Here is an 18819-nt window from a genome sequence, read left to right as displayed (position 1 = left end):
CTGATAAACAACTGCCACCTTTCACACCAGACCTGGGGGGAGTGATGCCTTTGAAATTCGAGATATTGTGAAATCTGTTCATGGAAATTGCTAGAGGGATTGTTAATAAAAGATATGTATAGATCAGTTTCAGAAAGGGCTTTTTTTTGTTTCTGAAATGCCTGATTGATTTTAAAGTGTACACTTTCCATTGCTTGTACTTGAATAGTTGCTGTCTTGCTTTAATATCTCATAAGAAAAAGGAACTTTGATGGAACAGTGTCCTTTCCCCTCCCCTCTTTTTATCTTCCTCAGATCAGTCCCTGGATTGGTCAAAGAAAGGCCTATGTTTGATTAAACCTTGGCTGAGTTGAGTAAACAGCTGAAAAACTCCTTTGGACTTTCTAACTTGCAGGGCAGTTAGACGCACTTGTCCCTGCAGCCCTCCAACAAGAAAATCAGCAAGAAGTTTTAGTTTCTAGAAGACCACAACTAGCCATTTTGGCCAGACATCTTGTTTGTTTTTGTAGTTGCCAAAGTGAGAAAGCAAAGTGAGGAAAATGGCAGAGCTGAAGGTAAGTGATACCAAAAAAGGAGAGAAATAAGCCATCTCTCCGCTGATGTTCCCTCTAACTTTTTCTACCAATGTGTGGAAGAAAATTTGCTATGCGCATCAAGGCATGTGCAGAGGTGCACCACCAGTAGAAATACATGGTGGTGGCTGTGGGCGCTCTGCTAATCAGCTAGGCAGCATTTGAATCCGTTCTGGGTGGCTGCCCAAGCATGCCACTTACAGGGAACGCTGCTGTCCCACCACCACTGTCTTCTTGTTAGCAGTTCCATAGCCCTTTAAAGACCAAAAGAATAGGGAAAGGGAACTGCCAGAATATGTCTGTAATGAAATGCCTAGTGTATGGGAGGTTTGGACAAGTAAGGTGATGTAGCAGGGAGATTATCTAAAGCCAAAGTCCATGTGTGAGTTACAGATGGTTCTCTTGACCGAGATACCAAGTCTCGTTTAGATTTAAAAATCTCTCATTTAAAAAAAAAATCATTTCAAGGTAGGTTACAAAATCTCCCTTTCTTGGGTGAAGGGTATTTTTGTGTTTACTGTGGGATGTTGTAAGTCTCACTTAGGCAGATTGTCCCAGTTTGGTAGTCATGCCAAATGAACTTTGTCATTCTTCCTCCCCCAGCACACCTCTTCCTACAGATCTGGGTGACTGGGGCTGTTCCCCAACTGGCCAATGGTATCTACCCAGGTTCATAACCCTCTAAACTGACCCCAAACCAACTGAGAAAAAGTGGGCAGCCTCCTGGCTATAGGAGTTCTTTGTAGAAGTAGCAAAGTACTTAATAGTAGTTCATAAACCTGGCTTTTCTATTGACTTTCTAGGTTATCTTGGGCAAGACACTTCACTTCTCACTGTCAGTGTATGTAAAATGGGGAGAACAATACTGATTTGTCTCACAGGAAGACTGTAAAAAATTAGTGACAGTAAGCTTCAGGAAAGATAATCAGGCTGTTGGGAGACAAAGATCTCTTAGATAATAGCGTTCACCTTCAACAATGAAGTTTCTGAGCCATCTAACTTCTTTCATAAGATCTTCTTCACAGAAGGAGCTGTTACAGTGGGCTCCTCCTCCTTTCAGGAGAAAACAGTCTTTCAAAAACTTGGAAATTCATACTCTGAAATGTGACAGTATCTATCTGTTAAGCGTGGTCTACCCATACCTAAGAGTTAAATCATGTAACATCTCCCAGAGATATGTACCTCCCTGTTAACACAGCCCCGTTTCATTGCAGAATGAACCACCATAACCTTAACTCTGCCCACCTGGATGGAGAAGTTTGGAGTTGGGGAGATCTGGAAGTCCAGCCATACCACGGTGGCAGAGTTAAGATGGTGTGTTGGTGGTATATGAAGACTGTGCTCTGGTGGAATCTGTGTAGAGGAGTAAAGGCTATGGCCTGTAGTGTGCCTTGTCTGTTCATTTATTTGCTTTTATGGTTTTGAATTAGGCATTATGTGTAAACTGGTCTTAACTGATGCACAAAGTAATATATCTGAGTATGAATGAATAAATTATTTTTCAGTATCACCCAGCAGTAACTGAAAAATGTATTATTCACAATGCTTGAAGAGGGGCATTAATTATATTCCAGCCTCTGCATTCAGACTTCAGAAGCATTTCTCCAGGCCTGCTGTCTAATCTCTCCAGCAAAAGGTTATGGTTCATAAGTTAGTGCCTGGCTCCTAAAGAGAGAGCTCCACTTTGCATCCGATTCATTCAAATCCATGGAGGTTGTTTAATTTTTTATGTTACACTGGGCTTTTATCTCCTCCACTTTACTGAAAAATGTCAAAACAAAGCTAAAGTGTAATCAAATATATTCTTAAGATGACATTTACATAGAATGCAGCAGGTTTATGAGAGAACACATATATATTAGAAACCTTAAACTTTTCTTTTAATAGGAAAACCTCCTTCCCAGTTCCTCTGAGCTGCTTCCCTCACCAAGACACCCCCACAGTCCATTGGGATGCCAGAAATAATGCTAATAATCATGAAAATGAGCCAAGAGAGAGTGTATCCCAGAGGAGGTAGCCTGTAATAATTATCTTGTCTTGTTTCACATATAAGAACTTGGGGAAGGGGAGATTTCAGACAAATTTCAGGTGTGTTTTTTAGCTTGCCAGCTTTTCTGTCCTGTGAAGAAATTAGTAATGTGGGTCCCAGTCTTGTAACTGGATGGGTGCAGGCAGATCTTTGCATAAAGTACCACTGAAACTGTGGGCCCCATTCTCCTGGGTCAGCCTGGATGGTCAATACAGGCTTTGCAAAGCAGATCAACAGACAAAATATTCATTAAAAGTTCAAGCCAGGGGATCCAACGACAATTCATCCCCGCATTATTTGTCTAAACTCATATGTGAATTCACTATTGATGAAAGGTGCTGAAGCAACAGCTCTGGAGAGTGAAGCCCTCTGTTTAGTCACAGAGCTACTGCAGCCTGGGCAGTGGCAAGAAAGTTTTCCAGGGTGCCCTGACTGTGACTTTCAGGGTACGTGTCCACAGCAAATGAAGGTGTGCAGTACCGGTGTGCTTACTCACAGGAGCTTTAATCTAGCTAGCAAGTGTACGACTGGTAAAGATATGGTGGTATGGACCCTGGAACAAGCTCTCAACCCAGTCAGATATCCAGGGCTGCTGGTGGGCTTGTATTGGGATGACTAGTCCATTTCACCATGGCTTCACTACTGTTGCTACCTGTGCTAGTGAGATAAAAGTTTGTGTCAGTGTGTCTCCCCACCATAGGGTTATACAGTAATCCTGCGATTAACCAGAGGTTGTATCCTGGGGAACCTCCACATTAATCAGATTTCACATAAATTGGGGGAGTTGTGGGAGCAGGCAGCTGCAGGGGGTGGGGGGCAACCATGTGGCCCCTAGTTTCTCCCAGCTGGAGGGCACACAGCTGCTTGCACTGCGGTTTCTCCCAGCTGTGTGCCTGCTGGGCCTTCCCACATGCGGGGAGCCAGGAGCTGCAAGGAGGCGGTGACGGTTTCGATTTGCACTTAACTCGCATTAATGCGAATTAAGCACAAATCAGAATCACGCTTCTCAAGGGTTTACTGTACCTTAATTTGTGCTATAGATGTACCTTTGGTGGTGAGAGGGGAGTTTGGTTCCTATGGCCTCTTCAGTCCTTGGCCACTCTGTTGGGACTGTCAGCACGCAGGCCATTTACAATAGTGCTGTGTGATGTGTGCACTCCACTAGGGCTTAGCTCCATCAAACTAATTAAACCTACACCAAACTACAGTGCCATGGTGACAGTTATAGTTCTCATTATCAGTATGGAGTGGATTCAAACTGGTGACAGAGCTCACATTGCCAGAGCCATCTGCACCCAACCCTCTTCAACATGGTTTTATTATTTTTGCAAGTCTGGGGAACGTGCTCTAAAGTAGCATTCAAATAACTCTCAGTTTCAAGGTCCCTTATGTTACACCTTCATCTTTGTGTAGCCAGAGGAAAATGCAGCAAAGTTACAGACTGAGGGAGTAAGTTGAGTTCAGTCTTTTGGAATTTGCAAGGCAAAGTACAACAAAATAAAATACAAGTCCTTGAAAGCAAATCAGTACTAAATTAATGGCAGGACAATGTCTCAGCCCATAGCTACAGCTATGCAAATAAGAAGCAGTTGTCCTTTGGAAGCCTTCAGTGCTGTTACCTGTGATTTATTATGTTCTTTTTCTTTTCCTGTAGCATCTAGAAAACTCATTTAACAAGCAATGTCACAGTAGCAGGTTCTTTCACTCATGGCAGCTGAGATGGGGAAGCTAAAATGGGGCTCTGACAGTGCCTGTATGACAGGTCTAAACATCAACTCCTCCCTGACATGACTGAATCTCTTAAAACCTGCATCCCCCACCTCTGAATCTCTGGGCTCTGTGTGTTGCTAGCAGATGACTAATGATTCTGCAGCCACCCACTGACTGCATAAAGTATGAGGGGAACAGACAGTGGCTCAGTCTGTCAGAAATCTGCCTGCATCGCAGCATGCTCAAGTCTGTCTCAGGTTCTTAGGTGTACCAGGTGCAGTGCTGCAGAATGTGAACTCAGCAGATTTTCTGCTTTTGATATTTCATATCACACCACAAGGAATAAATATATTTTTAAGATATCTTAATTTGGGTTACAATTGGGATTCTGTCCAGCTGATAGTTGGAGTCAGCTGATGTTGTATAAAGCTCTTTAGTTTTGAGGGAGCTGGTGGGTTTCCTTGCAATAAAATTTCACGCAGCAGGGAGCTGAACCATGAGCTCATCTCTTTTCCCATATGTTTCTGCACTGTGGACATCATGCATCTGAGGATTTCTATAACTAGACTAGCAAACATGAGGGCTAATCATATATCTGAGACTCTCAAACTATCCCATCTTCCAACAGTTTTAGTTCAGAATGTTTCACAGGCACAAATAATATTCTGCACATGATCACATTGTGTCTCTTCCACATGCAGCAGGCTTTCTCCATTAAGCCTCCCCTCACTGTGGAGATGTCAAGTTGCATCAGACCTAGCTCATCCTGGATCTTGGAAAGTTGGGTGCATTTCTTGATTCTCCCCTCCCCAACACATACAGGCTTACTCTCACCATATTTGCATCTTTGGTAAAGGTGAATGCAGTGAGTAGGGCTGGTTCAGTTCTGGAGCTGCTGCAGTCCCATCAGATCTTGCGGCAAATCTGTTTTAAAAAAGGCAAAAAAAAAAAAAAAAGTGACCTGTTTTGCATACCAATATGTATCTTTCAGCAGTGCTTGTAGAAATACATAGAGACCAGAGTCCCAGCGACTTATTCATTTGCAGAAGGAACAAGGAACTCTTCTCCTCAGTCTACACTGTTAGTTTCCAACTGTTTGTGCTGTTGCTGAATTACGGTGATCCGTGGCTTCCTGCACATCATGCTGTTGGGACCTTCATAGTTCCTCCTCTATGCCATATTCTGTGCCCTCTCTACGATGCCACAGAAATGCCCCCTACCCCTTCGTATTCATTTATTTTCTACAGGGTCACTTCCTGACAATAGTGGAGGGAGGCAGTTTCAATTAATAGCAGCATTTCCTGAGGTTTAACTTGATCACCCTAAGATCATGAGCAGCTTTTAAAAATCATTGAATGTTATCAGTTCTATGTTCATTTCACAAGACTTGTCATCTCTACCAGTTTCAGTGCAGTTTGAGATTATTGGATGGCTAGTTGAATACTCCCAGTGCATGCAATTCTCTCTAAGGCTGTGTGTACACGGGCACAAATCTTTGAAATAGCCGTATTTCGAAGATTACTAATGAGGCGCTGAATTGAATATTCAGCGCCTCGTTAGCATTAGGATGCTTCTGGCCGCAGCGCTTCGAAAGCACATGGCTATATGGGGGTTCTTTTTGAAAGGACCCTCACCTTTCGAAATCCCCTTATTTCAATCAGTGATCGGGACCAGAGGATTTGGAAAGGTGCGGGGTCCTTTCAAAAAGGAGCCTGTGGAGCCGCGCCAAGCCGAGCCGCACCGCGCGCTTTCAAAAGCGGTGCTTTCGAAGTGCCGTGGCCAGAAGCGTCCTAATGCTAATGAGGCGCTGAATTGAATATTCAGCGCCTCATTAGTAATCTTCGAAATACGGCTCTTTTGAAGATTTGTGCCTGTGTAGACACAGCCTAAGTGTTCTGTGTTTCCAGACCTACTCCCTGTAAATTTTTCTCTGGTTTGCATTATCATTTGCTAACTACTGTGGCAAGGGTAGCCTCGCTCCTGGGCTCTGGGCCTCTGTTTAGTCCACTAATCCCACAGCCTGAATACTGTTGCCCTTCTTGAGTTGGTAGACCGGAGGAGATTCCCACCTGTCTCTCCTGGTCTTCCTCTGGCGCCAAAATGCTCAGGGCAGCCAGCTGCTCTTCCCGGTCCCACCAAGGTTTTAGTAAGTTAATATGGTAGACTTGCTCAGTCTTCTGATGACCTGGTTGTCGTACCGTGTAGCTTACCTCCCCTATGGCCTCAGTTACCTCCTAGGTGCCCTGCCACTGGGCGAGGAGCTTGCTCTCAGCCGTTGGGACCAACACCATCACCTGGTCCCCTACCTTGAACCTCCAGACGGCTGCCTGTCAGTTATAGTATGTCTGCTGGGTTTCATGGGCCTGTTCCAGGTGCTCCTGGACAATGGGCGTAACCTTGGTGATCCGGTCCTTCATCTGAAGGACGTGCTCAATGATATTGGGCCCATGGTTCGGCTGCTCCTCGCAGGTCTCTTTGGCAAGGTCCAGGATACCTCGGGGGTTCCACCCATACAATAGCTCAAATAGAGAAAACCCTGGGGAGGCCTGAGGTACCTCCTGGATGGTGAACATTAGGTATGGGAGCAGGGCATCCCAGTCTCTCCCATCCCAGCTCACTACCTTGCGAATCATGCTTTTGAGGGTGCAGTTGAACTGCTCGAGGCCATCGGTCTGTCCTCAGGGCCTGGATGTGGAGCAATGTGCATACATTTTTCATCAGTTTGGAGACGAAGGGTGTACCTCGGTTCGTTAATATTTCCTGGGGGATTCCGACTCTGGTGAAGATCTGTATTGGCTCCCTTGCAATGGACTTTGAGTGAACATTCCGCAGGGGTACCACCTCTGGGTATCGGGTGGTGTAGTCCAGGACTTTCAAGATGTATCAGTGTCCTCGGGCTGACCTCTCCAGTGGTCTGACTAGATCCATGCCTCTCCATTCAAAGGGGACCTCAGTAATGGGTAGGGGCACCAACGGGGCTCTCAGATGCGGTTGCAGTCCAGGCAGCTGGCACTCAGGGCAGGAGGCACAGAAACGTTGGACTTTTACATATACCCCAGGCCAAAAGAACCTCCGCAAGATCCAGTTTAGGGTCTTCTCAACCCCGAGGTGACCCCCAAACAGATGGCTTATGGGCTAAGTCCATCACTGCCCTCCGATGTCTTTGGGGCACCAGAAGTTGCACCACAGGCTGGTCCTGTACTTTCCCCACACGGTATAGTAGGTCTCCCCGATTATATAGTATGGTCCCTGTCCTTTGGCTCTTCCCTCCCCAGGTACCTCATTCACCTCCACTACCTCCTGACATATATTTCAGTATACCAGGTCTTCAGCCTGTTCCCGTGCAAAGTTTGAGAGGGAGGATCGTATATTCTCAAGCTCGGGGAAGCTCCCTCTTCTGTCCCTGGGGGCCCCATAGTACTGGGCCCAGCCTCTATCCCTTGGGTTGCCCCCCTCCCTGCGGGTTCAGCCTCTTACCCCACCAGGGTCAGTCCCGTGTTCAGGGACAGGATTCAGGTACCCAGCTGTTTGGTTGCCCTCCTCTCACACCTCAACTTCCATGGTTTCCCAGGTGCCGCAAAGAGGTTCTGGGAGAACTCATGGAAGATTGAGGGTGACACCTCTACTCTCCCTCCCTCTGCAGGCAACAGATTCCCGAAGCCAGGGAAGTCCCTCCCAATCACCACCGAGTAGGGGAACCTTGGTACCACCCCTGCTGTCACTCTTGTGACATTTCCTTGGAACTCTGTTCACAGGGGGATGACTGGGTAATAACACACATCCCCACAGGATATTCCTGTGCACTTGGCTCGGGTAAGCTGGTCTTGCCACACCAGCAGCCCTGAGACTAATGTGAGGGCACTCCCCAAGTCCACCAGAGCCGTAGTCTCCACGCCATTCATTTTCACTGGCTGGGTGTACCGGTGGGGCGCCGTTGCAATGTCCACTGCATCTATCAGGCTGCAGAGACCCCCCCAGCTCCCACAGTTGCACTGCATGGGTTCGTCCACATTTGGGCAGTGGACCGCGATGTGCCCCAATTCCCCACATGCGTAACACGTATACCCCACATGGGGCATCAGCCTTCCCTTGGGGCTGCTAGGTCTCATCCATGGATCCTCCTCCTCTGGCCCCCCATGTGCTCTGGGGACATCCGGTTGCCCCCCTCTCTCCTTCCTCCTGCCCCCAACCCTGCCTAGGGGTCTAATGGCCGGACCCATGGAGTAGGAGTGGGCCGCTTGCCTCGCCGGGCTTCCTCTGGAAGGGGCCGAGTGAGAGCTCGGGTTGTTGACTGTCTCTCCACGAGAGCCACCATTTCATCATACAAGGACAGGTCATTCTGGCAGACCCATCCCTGTAGGTCTGGTGGTAGCCCCCCGCCCCCATGTCCAACACAGTGGTCTCCAGGATCTTCTCTGGCCCATGAGTCTCAGGCTGTAGCCATCTTCAGGCCAAGTGGATTAAAGCAAACAGCTGGGTCCTCAACGCTTTTCCCTCCTGGTACTTCCATTCATGGAACCTCTGGGCTCTGACAGCCATTGTCACTCCAGTCCGGGCCAGGATCTCGGCCTTCAGCTGGGCATAATCTGCAGCCACCCGCTCCAGTAGGTCGAAGTAGGCCTGCTGGGCCTCTCCACAGAGGAATGGAGCCAGGATGCTGTCCCATTGGTCTTGGGGCCAGCCTTCCCATATGGCTGTCCTTTCAAAGGCCAAAAGGTATGCTCCTATGTCATCCTCCCCTGTCATTTTCTGGAGGCAGTTGCTAGCTCACAAGGGTCGAGTCCCATCTAGGCTGTGCACCTGGACAGTCAGGGATTTCAGCTGCGTTACGACCTCCCCGAGGGTGGCTCAGTCCTGGGCTGCCTGGCTCATGAGCATCTGGTTAGTCTCCTGCTGTAGCCGCAGGGCTTCCTGCTGGGTAGCTGCATGTGCCTGGGTGGCCTCCTGCTGTGCTGCAGTGGCTTGTACGAGGGCTTTCATCACATCTTCCATCTCTCTTTTTCTTTGAGTTCCTCTAGGTGGGTCTGCTGCAGGCTCTCACAGCAGCACTCCAGTTCCACCCCTGGCACCACGTGTGGCGAGGCTAGCCTCACTCGTGGGCGCCAGGGCTCTGTTTAGTCCACTAACCCCGCAGCCCGAATACCGTTGTCCTTCTTGAGATGGTAGATGGGGGGAGGGGAGGGAGATGGTGGTCTGCGGGGAGCCTGGGCCCAACCCACTCATTCCAGGTTCCCAGGGACCCTGTGTGGCTGCTAGTGGTGGGGGAGGGCTCCCCTCATTATGAACACCACAGCTCTTCCCTGGGCCACTTCCCCAGATGATTCCTCCCCCCTGTACCTCCTCCAGGTAGCGGCAGCAGCAGCATCAGCAGCCTGTTCCCCCTCCTGGTTTGGCTCCTCCTGTGTGATCAGCTTGCTCGGCCTGACACCAAATCTCAGGGCTTCCTGGGCAGGGGCCTTAGCCCCTTTCGGCTGAGCGCTCCTCTCTTCCTTTGGTGCCTCCAGAAGGATTTGATTTGATTTGCTTTGCTCTGCTCTGCTCCGCTCCGCTCCTATCACATCCTATCCTGCTCCTATCCGCTCCTCTCTCCCCCTGCCTACTGGGCAAGGGTGCTTTTAAAAGCAGGCTTAGGTGGGACCAACTGGCCCAAATTGGCCCAGGATGGCTTCCTCCCCAGCAGCTCACGCTCTGCTTGTTTGCCTGCCCTGCTTTTCCCTCTTGTTCTTACCCCCTCGCAGCCTTACCTTGTCACACTACACAACATTAAGTGTGGGTCTACACTTGGCATTTCTCTTTCAAAAGAGGTATGCAAATAAGGTGATTCAAAAATGCAAATGAGGTATAAATTTGCATGGTTGGCACTCATTTGCATATTCTAATTTCAAAAGACCTTCTTTCGAAAGAAGAAAGCCAGTGTAGATGCTGCTCTTTCAAAAGTAAACCTAACTTCGAAAGAATCTTTCTTCCCTTTATTTAATCCTAATCCTAGCACTGCTATGGCCTTACTGTGTGAATTGTACAAGTCAGATAGCCTTTCCGTGTTTCTGTGCTGCAGCCTATCATTGAGATACTGATATTTAGCTTGCTCTCTCTATGTGGTTAGATCTCTGCCAAAAACCTTAGTTAACGCAGAGTTACGGTTGGTTGGTGTTGCCCCATGCCCTTCCAGCAGGTAGAGAGTGGCTAAAATTAAACTTCTGAAAACTAGAAAATGCAGAGCTAAGGTACATGGCCCACCATGCTCAGGTCAAGGTGAACAGAGAAAGCTTGCAACCATAAGGCTGGGAACTGTACTCCTGAAAGCCCTGCTCCGCCCTTTCTGTGCCTCCCCAGCACCCTGCTCACAGCCCCTCCAATGCCACTGTTAGGTTTGTGGGGCTCAAGTAGGAGGACGTATGGGTAGTTCAGCCGCTCTGAGGAGTCCAGCTCTCTTCCCTGCTGCTTTTGTAACAGGCAGGAGCTGTATGCCTCAGGAGAAGCCAGGACTGGGAACTCTGCCCTCTGCTCTGAAGGCAGAGCAGGCCTAGGAGAATGTGCAGATCATTTTTTCTGGTGTGAGCCCCCCCATGTGCACACTGGCTTAGAAACTTGGATAAAAAGTTTTAAAATACTGCTCGTCTAAGAAGGCAGTGGGTGCTGTATACTAGCTGAGTTCACACCCAGTCAGACAATATCTGCTGCATATCAATAAAATAGTTTGAGTCCCGTCCCCCCCACAAAATTAGTGACAGGTCCCACACACACACACACACAAAAATTAGTGACAGGTCCTTCTGTAGCGGTACTGTATGTCCAGCCTCCCATTACCCAAATGACTTGAGATTTGCATTACTAACGATGCGCTGGAGCCCAACAAGCCACACCAGCTCATAAGACAGTCTGGGTATGCAAGTGGATGTTAAAGCATTTAGAAAAAACAACTTTGAAAGAGTCTCAGTTTTAACTCCAGTGGAGCTAGTCCTCCATGATGTTAATGAGGGGCTTTGATTTCCTTGTGTGGAAGGAGCTACCCCACTGCATTACTGTTACTGAACCCAGGCATATTGTTATCTTGCATATGTAAAAAAAGTGCCATTCACATGTGCAGACAGATTAGACAGAAAAGCAACTCTGGTTGTTTCTGCATATGTCATGGTTAATTAATGAAGACAGATAAACCCTTGTTCAAACATTGAACAGACAGTCCTCTGAATTAACTAAACCAAAATAGATGACTTGGCAGAGTCAAATTGTACCCAAAGTATTTGGAAAAAAGCACATTTATTTATTTTTAAACACTGACATGTGAGTGTATGTTTGCATTGTTGTTTCATAGTACATGCCAGGATTTGGGAATGAATTTGCCTCTGAAGATCCTCGTTGCCCTGGAGCTTTACCAGAAGGGCAGGTACTGATTTTATTTTGTTTTTTCAATAGCATGGGGTAGCATGAGTACCTGTTCCTCTGCTATTTTGAGTCTTGAGTTGCTACCATGAATCTCAAGCTGACACTACAGAAGTACAAAGGAGCCTCCTCTTTGTAGTGTTAGAAATGGTGCAGTAAGAGTTATAGTTCAAGGTTTTCAGTCAAACTTCCCAATTTCAGTCATTCATAACTTTTCAAAATTTTCACCTTTGGTGCTGAAGTTTCCAGGCCTGCTCTCTCTCCTGTTTTGAAATAGGGTGGCTGTGTAGATAAAACTTAGGTCTGATCTGGTATAAGAGGTAGCTGGAGACACCAAATGAAATGGGCTATTTGTTCCACTAGGGCATTTTTTGTTTCACACTAACATCACAACAAAGAGATGTATCAGAGAGGTAACCAAGTTAGTCTGTATCTTCAAAAACAAGAAGAAGGCCTGTGGCACCTTATAGACTAACAGATATTTTGGAGCCTAAGCTTTCATGGGTTAAGAAAGCTGGTCTTTGACCACAAAAGCTTAGGCTCCAAAATATCTGTTAGACAACAAGGAGATGTCAGTCCCTGACTGGTTGGCTACCACTGAATTAGGCTAAGAGCCATGGAGAGAGTGCAAGGAGCCATGTATTATATATTTGTTTTTATCAATCTATCTATAGATAGATAAAACTAAATATATAATACATGGCTCAATGCCCTCCTTCTCCCCCAGCGACAGGCATCACCAGCCTGATCCCCCCCGCACCCCCTGCTCTGGCTCAGTGCCCTTCCCCTTCCCCAGAGACAGGCACCTCCACTACCCCGCTCAAACTCAATGCCATCAACTCGCCACTGCTTCTGCTGTCACCACATGCTTCTGCTACCAAGCTCTGGGGTGTGTGTGCAGAGTGGCAGACAGCACTCCTGGCGCATGGCTCTGAGCAGGGGCCTCATTTAATTGCTTAGAGAGCTGTATGCGGCTCAAGAGCCACAGGTTGGCCACCCCTATATGATAACCTTTAGCCCCTTTCCTTGAAGAACAAATCTCTCACTTATACGCTCATCAAAATTGTTTTCCTCCACCGCAGCCAGAGCCAAGGTCACGATGCAGAGCAAAGTGCATGAGTCTGCACCCAGCTGAACCACTGGGCTGGTTGTTTTGAAACGCTACACAAATGCAAAGAATTCCCCAAGGACCACCAGGGAAGGGTGACCCCATTAGCCTCCTGAGGCACTGTCCCATCTGTAATACCCACTGCACGGATCCTTTCTCTAGGTGTGGAGTGGGTTAGTTAGGGAAGTGGTTACAGTGATCACAGGGTCATAGAACACTGAGGAAGGGCAGTAACTGGGCAGTGAAAGTGTCGTTACATACATTTGCTTCAGCTCCTGCAGGGCTAAGGGCCAGGGGCCTTTCCCAGCACTCTGAGGACAGTCTAACTTTCTCAGGAAGAGCTGAGTGAACAAAAGGAATGGGACAGGAAGCCCCAGTTCTGCAATCTTGATCAGTCCCTCTGGACATCTGGATGATAAAACAATGTTCTTGATACCCAGATTGATGTTTGGGTTGTTTTATTGATAGTGCCCTTTTCCTTTGACAGCCTCCATAAGTGTTGCCCCCTAGTGGTTGCTCTAGAACTTGGTGTGCACTTAGCCATTTCTATCTATTCCTTAGAGCGCTGTGAGAGCCAGTGTATGGGGAAGATGATCTCAGAGGCTGGTGATACCCATTGTATTTCTAATCTCATGACAGCTGGAAGCACCGTGCAAGTATCATCACTATTTAATCCTGTTATCAGTGAGCAGAGGGTGAGGCCACTGACAAGCTCTATACCATTCTGAGCAAGTGGCTCAGGTGCCACATCCCCTAGAGGAACTGGAAATACAAAGGCATTATTTAATTTCCTTTGTGCTGAAGAAACTAATGCTGATAACTGTGCAGTCGTCTTTAACTGGTTTCCATCATCTTCTCATTTGGTTTAGAATAACCCTCAGGTCTGCCCATATGGTCTGTATGCAGAACAACTCTCGGGCTCTGCCTTCACCTGCCCCAGGTCCACGAATAAGAGAAGGTAACTGTGGCAATGCCTTGGGACAGCCATGGTATATTGCTACATGCAGGAAGCAAGCAGTAAGGCTGGTGGTGACATCTGATTGAATATGCTCAGTATTTTCTGAGCTTGAGTACAAATCCACTGTATGCTGGGAGTGGGGTGGGCAATTGATTGGAAGGGAGAGGAAAAATCTCAGTGGAGTAAAGCAGGAGATGACTCTTTTGTGAGAGATGGGAGTGGGTGGGTGTGCAGATCAAATAGTGAAGAGAAGGGAGAGGGTTTCAGAAGATCGAGTAATAGGGGCAAAAGGTATCCTATGAGGGGCTGAGGATGAGCTGGTCAAGGAGAGGAAGGTCTCATGGGGTGGGATCTGTGCGGAAAGGGACAGGGATAGTTTCACTGAGAAGTGGATCTGTGTGCTCTGGGAAGTGAGGTGAGGGCCTCAGCCCAGTTGCTAGTGGCCATCACGCCCTTGTTGGCATCGTCAGAAGATGAGCTATGGAATCTGAACTATCCCTTCAGCCTAGAGAATGTCCCGCTGGGTCAGGGTTGAAGTTCACTGGCCGGGATGAGTGTGGAGGAAGCTCCTGCTTCCTCAGTGGGACTTTATTTGATCCATGGTTAAGTACAGATCGATCTGTGGGCTGTCAAACTGGCACCTGGGACCAACACGCAGTGTACCACAAAGAATAGTCAGCAGATGCTGCAGACAGTATGCTGCTGTTCTGAAGAAAAAGTCCTGAAGTTCAGGCCAGTGCCTGATGGCAAGAGATTGGCTTGTCATTTCACTCCTCCCGAGGTGGCTTTCTGTCCCCTCTGCTGTTCAATCAAATGAAAGGCAGATGCGTCATCTGAGCTGCCTAACTGTGCTTTGGTCTCCAGGTTGGTGCTGTCTCTCCAGGTGGGTTAAAAAGGGGATGCATCATTGTTTCTGCATGGAAACGTCCTTGATGGAAATTTTCCATCTCCCAAGGAAGAGCTCCTACCCCCAACCTAAACTGCAGTGAGAAACCTTAACAAGGCAGAGGCTTTGGCATCCCTATTTGTTACATTCCTGATTATATCTGGCCAACTGCCTGGTTCATAGCCAATCTCCTTGCTTAGCCCATTTTCTGTGTACATGAAAGCTAAGGACCAAGTGTAGTGATGGATGGAGGGTGAGGAACTGATACAGCAGATAGAAAGGAAGTAGAGCGCAGATCCATGCATCCAGAGGTTCAGAACCTTAGGTTATATTAGGGCTTCATACAAAGGGAGGGACGATCTGCTCACATGTGGCAGAAAGTGGAGCTAGGCTGGACCTCAAAGTCCAGGCATGACTACCTCTGGCGTATTGCAAATGCAAATTCAGATGTGGCTCTTGAGGCCCTGTCTAGCTGAGTGGGCATGCTCTGAGCGGGCATGCTCTGAGCTCCTGATCCCTTAGTGCAATAGAGAGGTTCTCAGAATGGCTAGCTTGAGATAGGCCGTGCTTGAAGAGAGACATTCAGAGACAAAACAATAACAGGAGACAGAACAGCACTGTAGTTTTTTGCAGTTCGGTTAAACAGATTGGTGTTGAATTTCTTGTGCTGCTTTTTATCCTCTAAAACCATGCTTCCTCAGGGAAGGAAGGGTGTATTTTAAGCCTTTCATTGCTACCCAACCAAGACTATGATTCTGGAGAGGAAGTGGCAGCACTAGTTGGATATGTTCACCAGGGAGGCTAGGAATGCTGGGCTGAGCTGAATAGGTTGGGAGCTCATTCAAGGCATTTCTGTGGCTGGGTGGCTGGGTCTCAGAGCACTTACCCTATTTGGGCTGTGTCTCCCATGAATGCACTGCATTCACCGTGAGATGTAGCTGTTCCTGCTGTACACAACGGTGAACGATGAGGCTGATGACCAAAACTAACAGTTTCTGGAGCACAAGTTGATTCTGCTCTGGGGAAACTAAATGAAGGCATTCAGTTATGTGCTGTGCAGCAAAGGCTGCAGCTTTGAGCTGGGATCCCATTAGATTTCATTAACCAGGTGGGAACATGTCTGGCTAATGCTTAGAAGAGCTCTCTGGAGAAAACACATGTGAATTTAGGAACTGTTATTAATGAAACTGTAGCTGAGCCAGTGTGATACTAGGGGGTACTGTCTTTTACGAAACCTCGGGACTGGCTACTTCTGCTCACTCACCATCTCTCGGCACTATTTGCAAGAGTCAGATGTGACTTCCAATAACCTGGCCAAATGCAAACTCTGGTAATTACCTTCTGCCTATCTATAATTTACCTCTAGTTTTAAGGTATGTCTTCACTGTACTGTCAGTCTGGGCTCTTACCTGGATTGTAGACCTGTCTCCCTTCCCATCTACATAGAAACTCTCTGACCTGGGTGATTCCTGGCTAGCTGACCTGACTGGGGCGAGGGAGGGTAGGCATAGAACTCATGCTTTGCTTCTACTCCGGCTGCAACTCAGGACACTGGCTAAACCATTTGAGTATTGATAGTCCTCTAATGCCATCTGTCCCCAGGAGGTATAGACAAGTTTTCCTGTAACTGACACACGGGAATAGGAAACAATCCCAGAGCATCTCAGCACACAGAGCCGGGGGCTATGCCCCCAGACACAAACCAGGAAGTGGAGAAAGAGTCAGGACACAGTAACAGAGGTAGGACTTTGCAGGTGACTTCTCACACCCAAGCTAAGCTAACCCTGCTGCCAGTCATCCCTGTTAACTGGGCAGCAAAGAGACAACTTCAGTTAGATATTATGTTCTGCCCTGCCTCTTCTCCAGTGTTGTGTACTGTTCCTGTGTGCTGTTAAACAGCTGCTGGTTCAACCCCAGTTATGGCTGCCTTCCAGTGAGAGATAAGTTTATCCATATTCATATCTCTCTGTGTAATTATGGTCCATAAAGTGCTTAGGAATCTATGTAACTGTGAGGTATGATCAGTGAATTAGCACATCAGAGATCCATCTGATCTCATTGCAGATTTTACAAGTGCTGTCAAGAGCACAGAAACAGCTATTTGGTGATTCTGGGCTTGGTTTCACTGGGTGTTTCATTCTCTGTAGCTGGCTGTATAGAATCCTACCCTCTGTCTGTCACAAGCCCTTTAAACCTATGGATCAGGGCCACCTGACACACGACTGGGATGAAGCGGAGGCTGACCCCAACCAGGTAACTATATATGAAGAGAGGAAACATCAGTAAATGGAAACTAAGTTTGTTTCTTGGCAGCCCCACCAGGCTTAATGCACAGTGGAAATAACACTTTTTAAAACATATGTTAGCATGAATCCAGCACTGAAATAAGGACAAACGCGTGCTAATAAAATACCGAAGTCACATTTTCGTTCTGACAACACTAATTACAACAAGTAGCTAATCTTCCTTAGTCTCTTCCATCCAAAGATCTGTGTGCTGTACAAACAGTACGAAATCTCCACACTGCCCGAGGAAAGAGAGTGAATGTTTGTATCCACATTTTAACAGCTAGGGAAACTAAGGCACTGAACAGTTAAGTGACTTGACCAGTCTGTCATATAGGAATCCCAGGTCCAGCTGAGCCAAGAACCCAACCTGACTCCCAACCCTGTACTTCAGCCACTAGCAAATGCTTCCCCACATACACGTTAGCAAATTGGGTACTGCCCTTGGTCTCTTGGCTGGTAACCAGCATAGCTGTTGTAGTGACAGAATTTGAGCAATGCATTCTCAAGGCTTCTCCTAAGCTACAGTCCCCTGCTTGCCACCTCTGCTGCTGAAGCTTCTCAGTTTTCCCTATCAAAAGGTCATCTGACTCCCACCCAGTGGGCTGAGAAGCAGATCGTCGCCACCATGCATTCCTTCCACTTGCTTTTGGTGGCTACTCTCTTCAGCATATCTCTATTCCACCCTCCTAAGAAATCAGGTTTTGTTCTAGAGAGTCATGCAGGGGGATTGCATTTTTCCTCTTTTATGGCCTTGCCATCATCTTTAATCATGATTTCTCATCTGCATCAGCCACACAGCATTTGGTCACGCCAATCTGCCTCATTTCTCCTGCCATCCTTCCCTCTCTGTCTTGTGTTCATTGGCTATAGCTTCTCGCAGTTTTTATCCTTAATGCATCATCATTAGCCAATTTCCAGGCATCTGGTGGTCCATCTATTTATACCAATATGTTCCCAGTAATGCTGGAATATGTTTTCCAGTCACAGTGACAGGATCATATTCATGTGTCTCTGTCTGACACACCTTCCTAGTTGAAGCTGTAATGGTTTCTGTTCTATTATAGCCTCATCCATCCCTGATCCCCTTGCACAAATAGAACTTAAAATGATGATGATTTATGAATATAGGTATCTCTAAGGTACCCATCCCTGAAGTATCTGGAGATATTTATTTACATTACATCCATTCCGGGAAGGAAGAACGACAAAACTGCCATCCACTCCCTCACGGCTTAAAGCCACTGTAATTAAATCTAGGATAATTTCCTCAAGCTCAGAGAGGGGAGCCATTTTTCAACTGATGTCTTACGAGAAGGAGAAGGAGAAAGAGGAGATTTTGTTTCCCTTACAAGGAGATACCTCGCTATCAGTAAGTATTTTTATTTTCCATAGCACCCATCACTCTAATACCTAAGCACCTCTGATGTCACTCAAGCTAAAGGCACCAAAGGCTGTTGGGTAGTGGGAGTCAGACACTAATAGATGCCACTACTCCTTTGTTCTGTCAGGCTTCAGGATCTGAACTGGGAACATAGTCATGATCAGTGATTTAGTTGACAAAACCTATTGGCACCACAAGGTCAGGGCATTGTCTGTCTAGGTGCTTGCAGCCTGCCAGCATGATTGATCTTAGGTTTGGCCCTAGGGCTGGGTCTTGCACAGTCCACTTTAGTTCTCTGTGGAATCTTTTATTTCTATAGTCATCCTTTTATAAAGAGCCTGCAGAGAGGCATCTAAAAACCTGATCCAGAGCCCACTGAAGTCAAGGGAAGGCTTTTTCATGTCTTTCACAGGCATTAGGATCAGAGCCCAAGATAATAAAAACTACACATAACAAAGAACAAAACCAGCCAAATTCAACTCAAAGCCAGTAGCCTAGCACCTG

The 18819-nt window shown here is 47.2% G+C and overlaps 1 protein-coding gene across 7 annotated transcripts in view; it reads left to right on the top strand.

The window, feature by feature from the left end:
* The first annotated feature begins 407 nt into the window (after positions 1–407).
* The window catches only part of HGD (homogentisate 1,2-dioxygenase), a 77541-nt gene continuing 59129 nt past the window's right edge, over positions 408–18819 (top strand). For 6 of the 7 annotated variants that reach the window (XR_012646346.1, XR_012646343.1, XR_012646342.1 and 3 more), the window contains exons 1-4: positions 408–554; positions 11627–11698; positions 13672–13760; positions 16794–16899. Coding sequence is in view for 3 of the 7 variants with exons in the window: in XM_075000685.1 (XP_074856786.1) it covers positions 540–554; positions 11627–11698; positions 13672–13760; positions 16794–16899 (282 nt within the window). In the remaining 4 variants the exon portion in view is untranslated. The remainder of the gene's footprint in view (positions 555–11626; positions 11699–13671; positions 13761–16793; positions 16900–18819) is intronic. The other variant, XM_075000694.1, reaches the window with a different exon arrangement.

The sequence above is a fragment of the Carettochelys insculpta genome, chromosome 1, assembly GCF_033958435.1.
Source record: "Carettochelys insculpta isolate YL-2023 chromosome 1, ASM3395843v1, whole genome shotgun sequence".
In the NCBI taxonomy this organism is placed as follows: Eukaryota; Metazoa; Chordata; order Testudines; family Carettochelyidae; genus Carettochelys; species Carettochelys insculpta.
The sequence above is the reverse complement of the archived record's forward strand: the minus strand, read 5'-3'. Positions and strand labels throughout refer to the sequence as shown.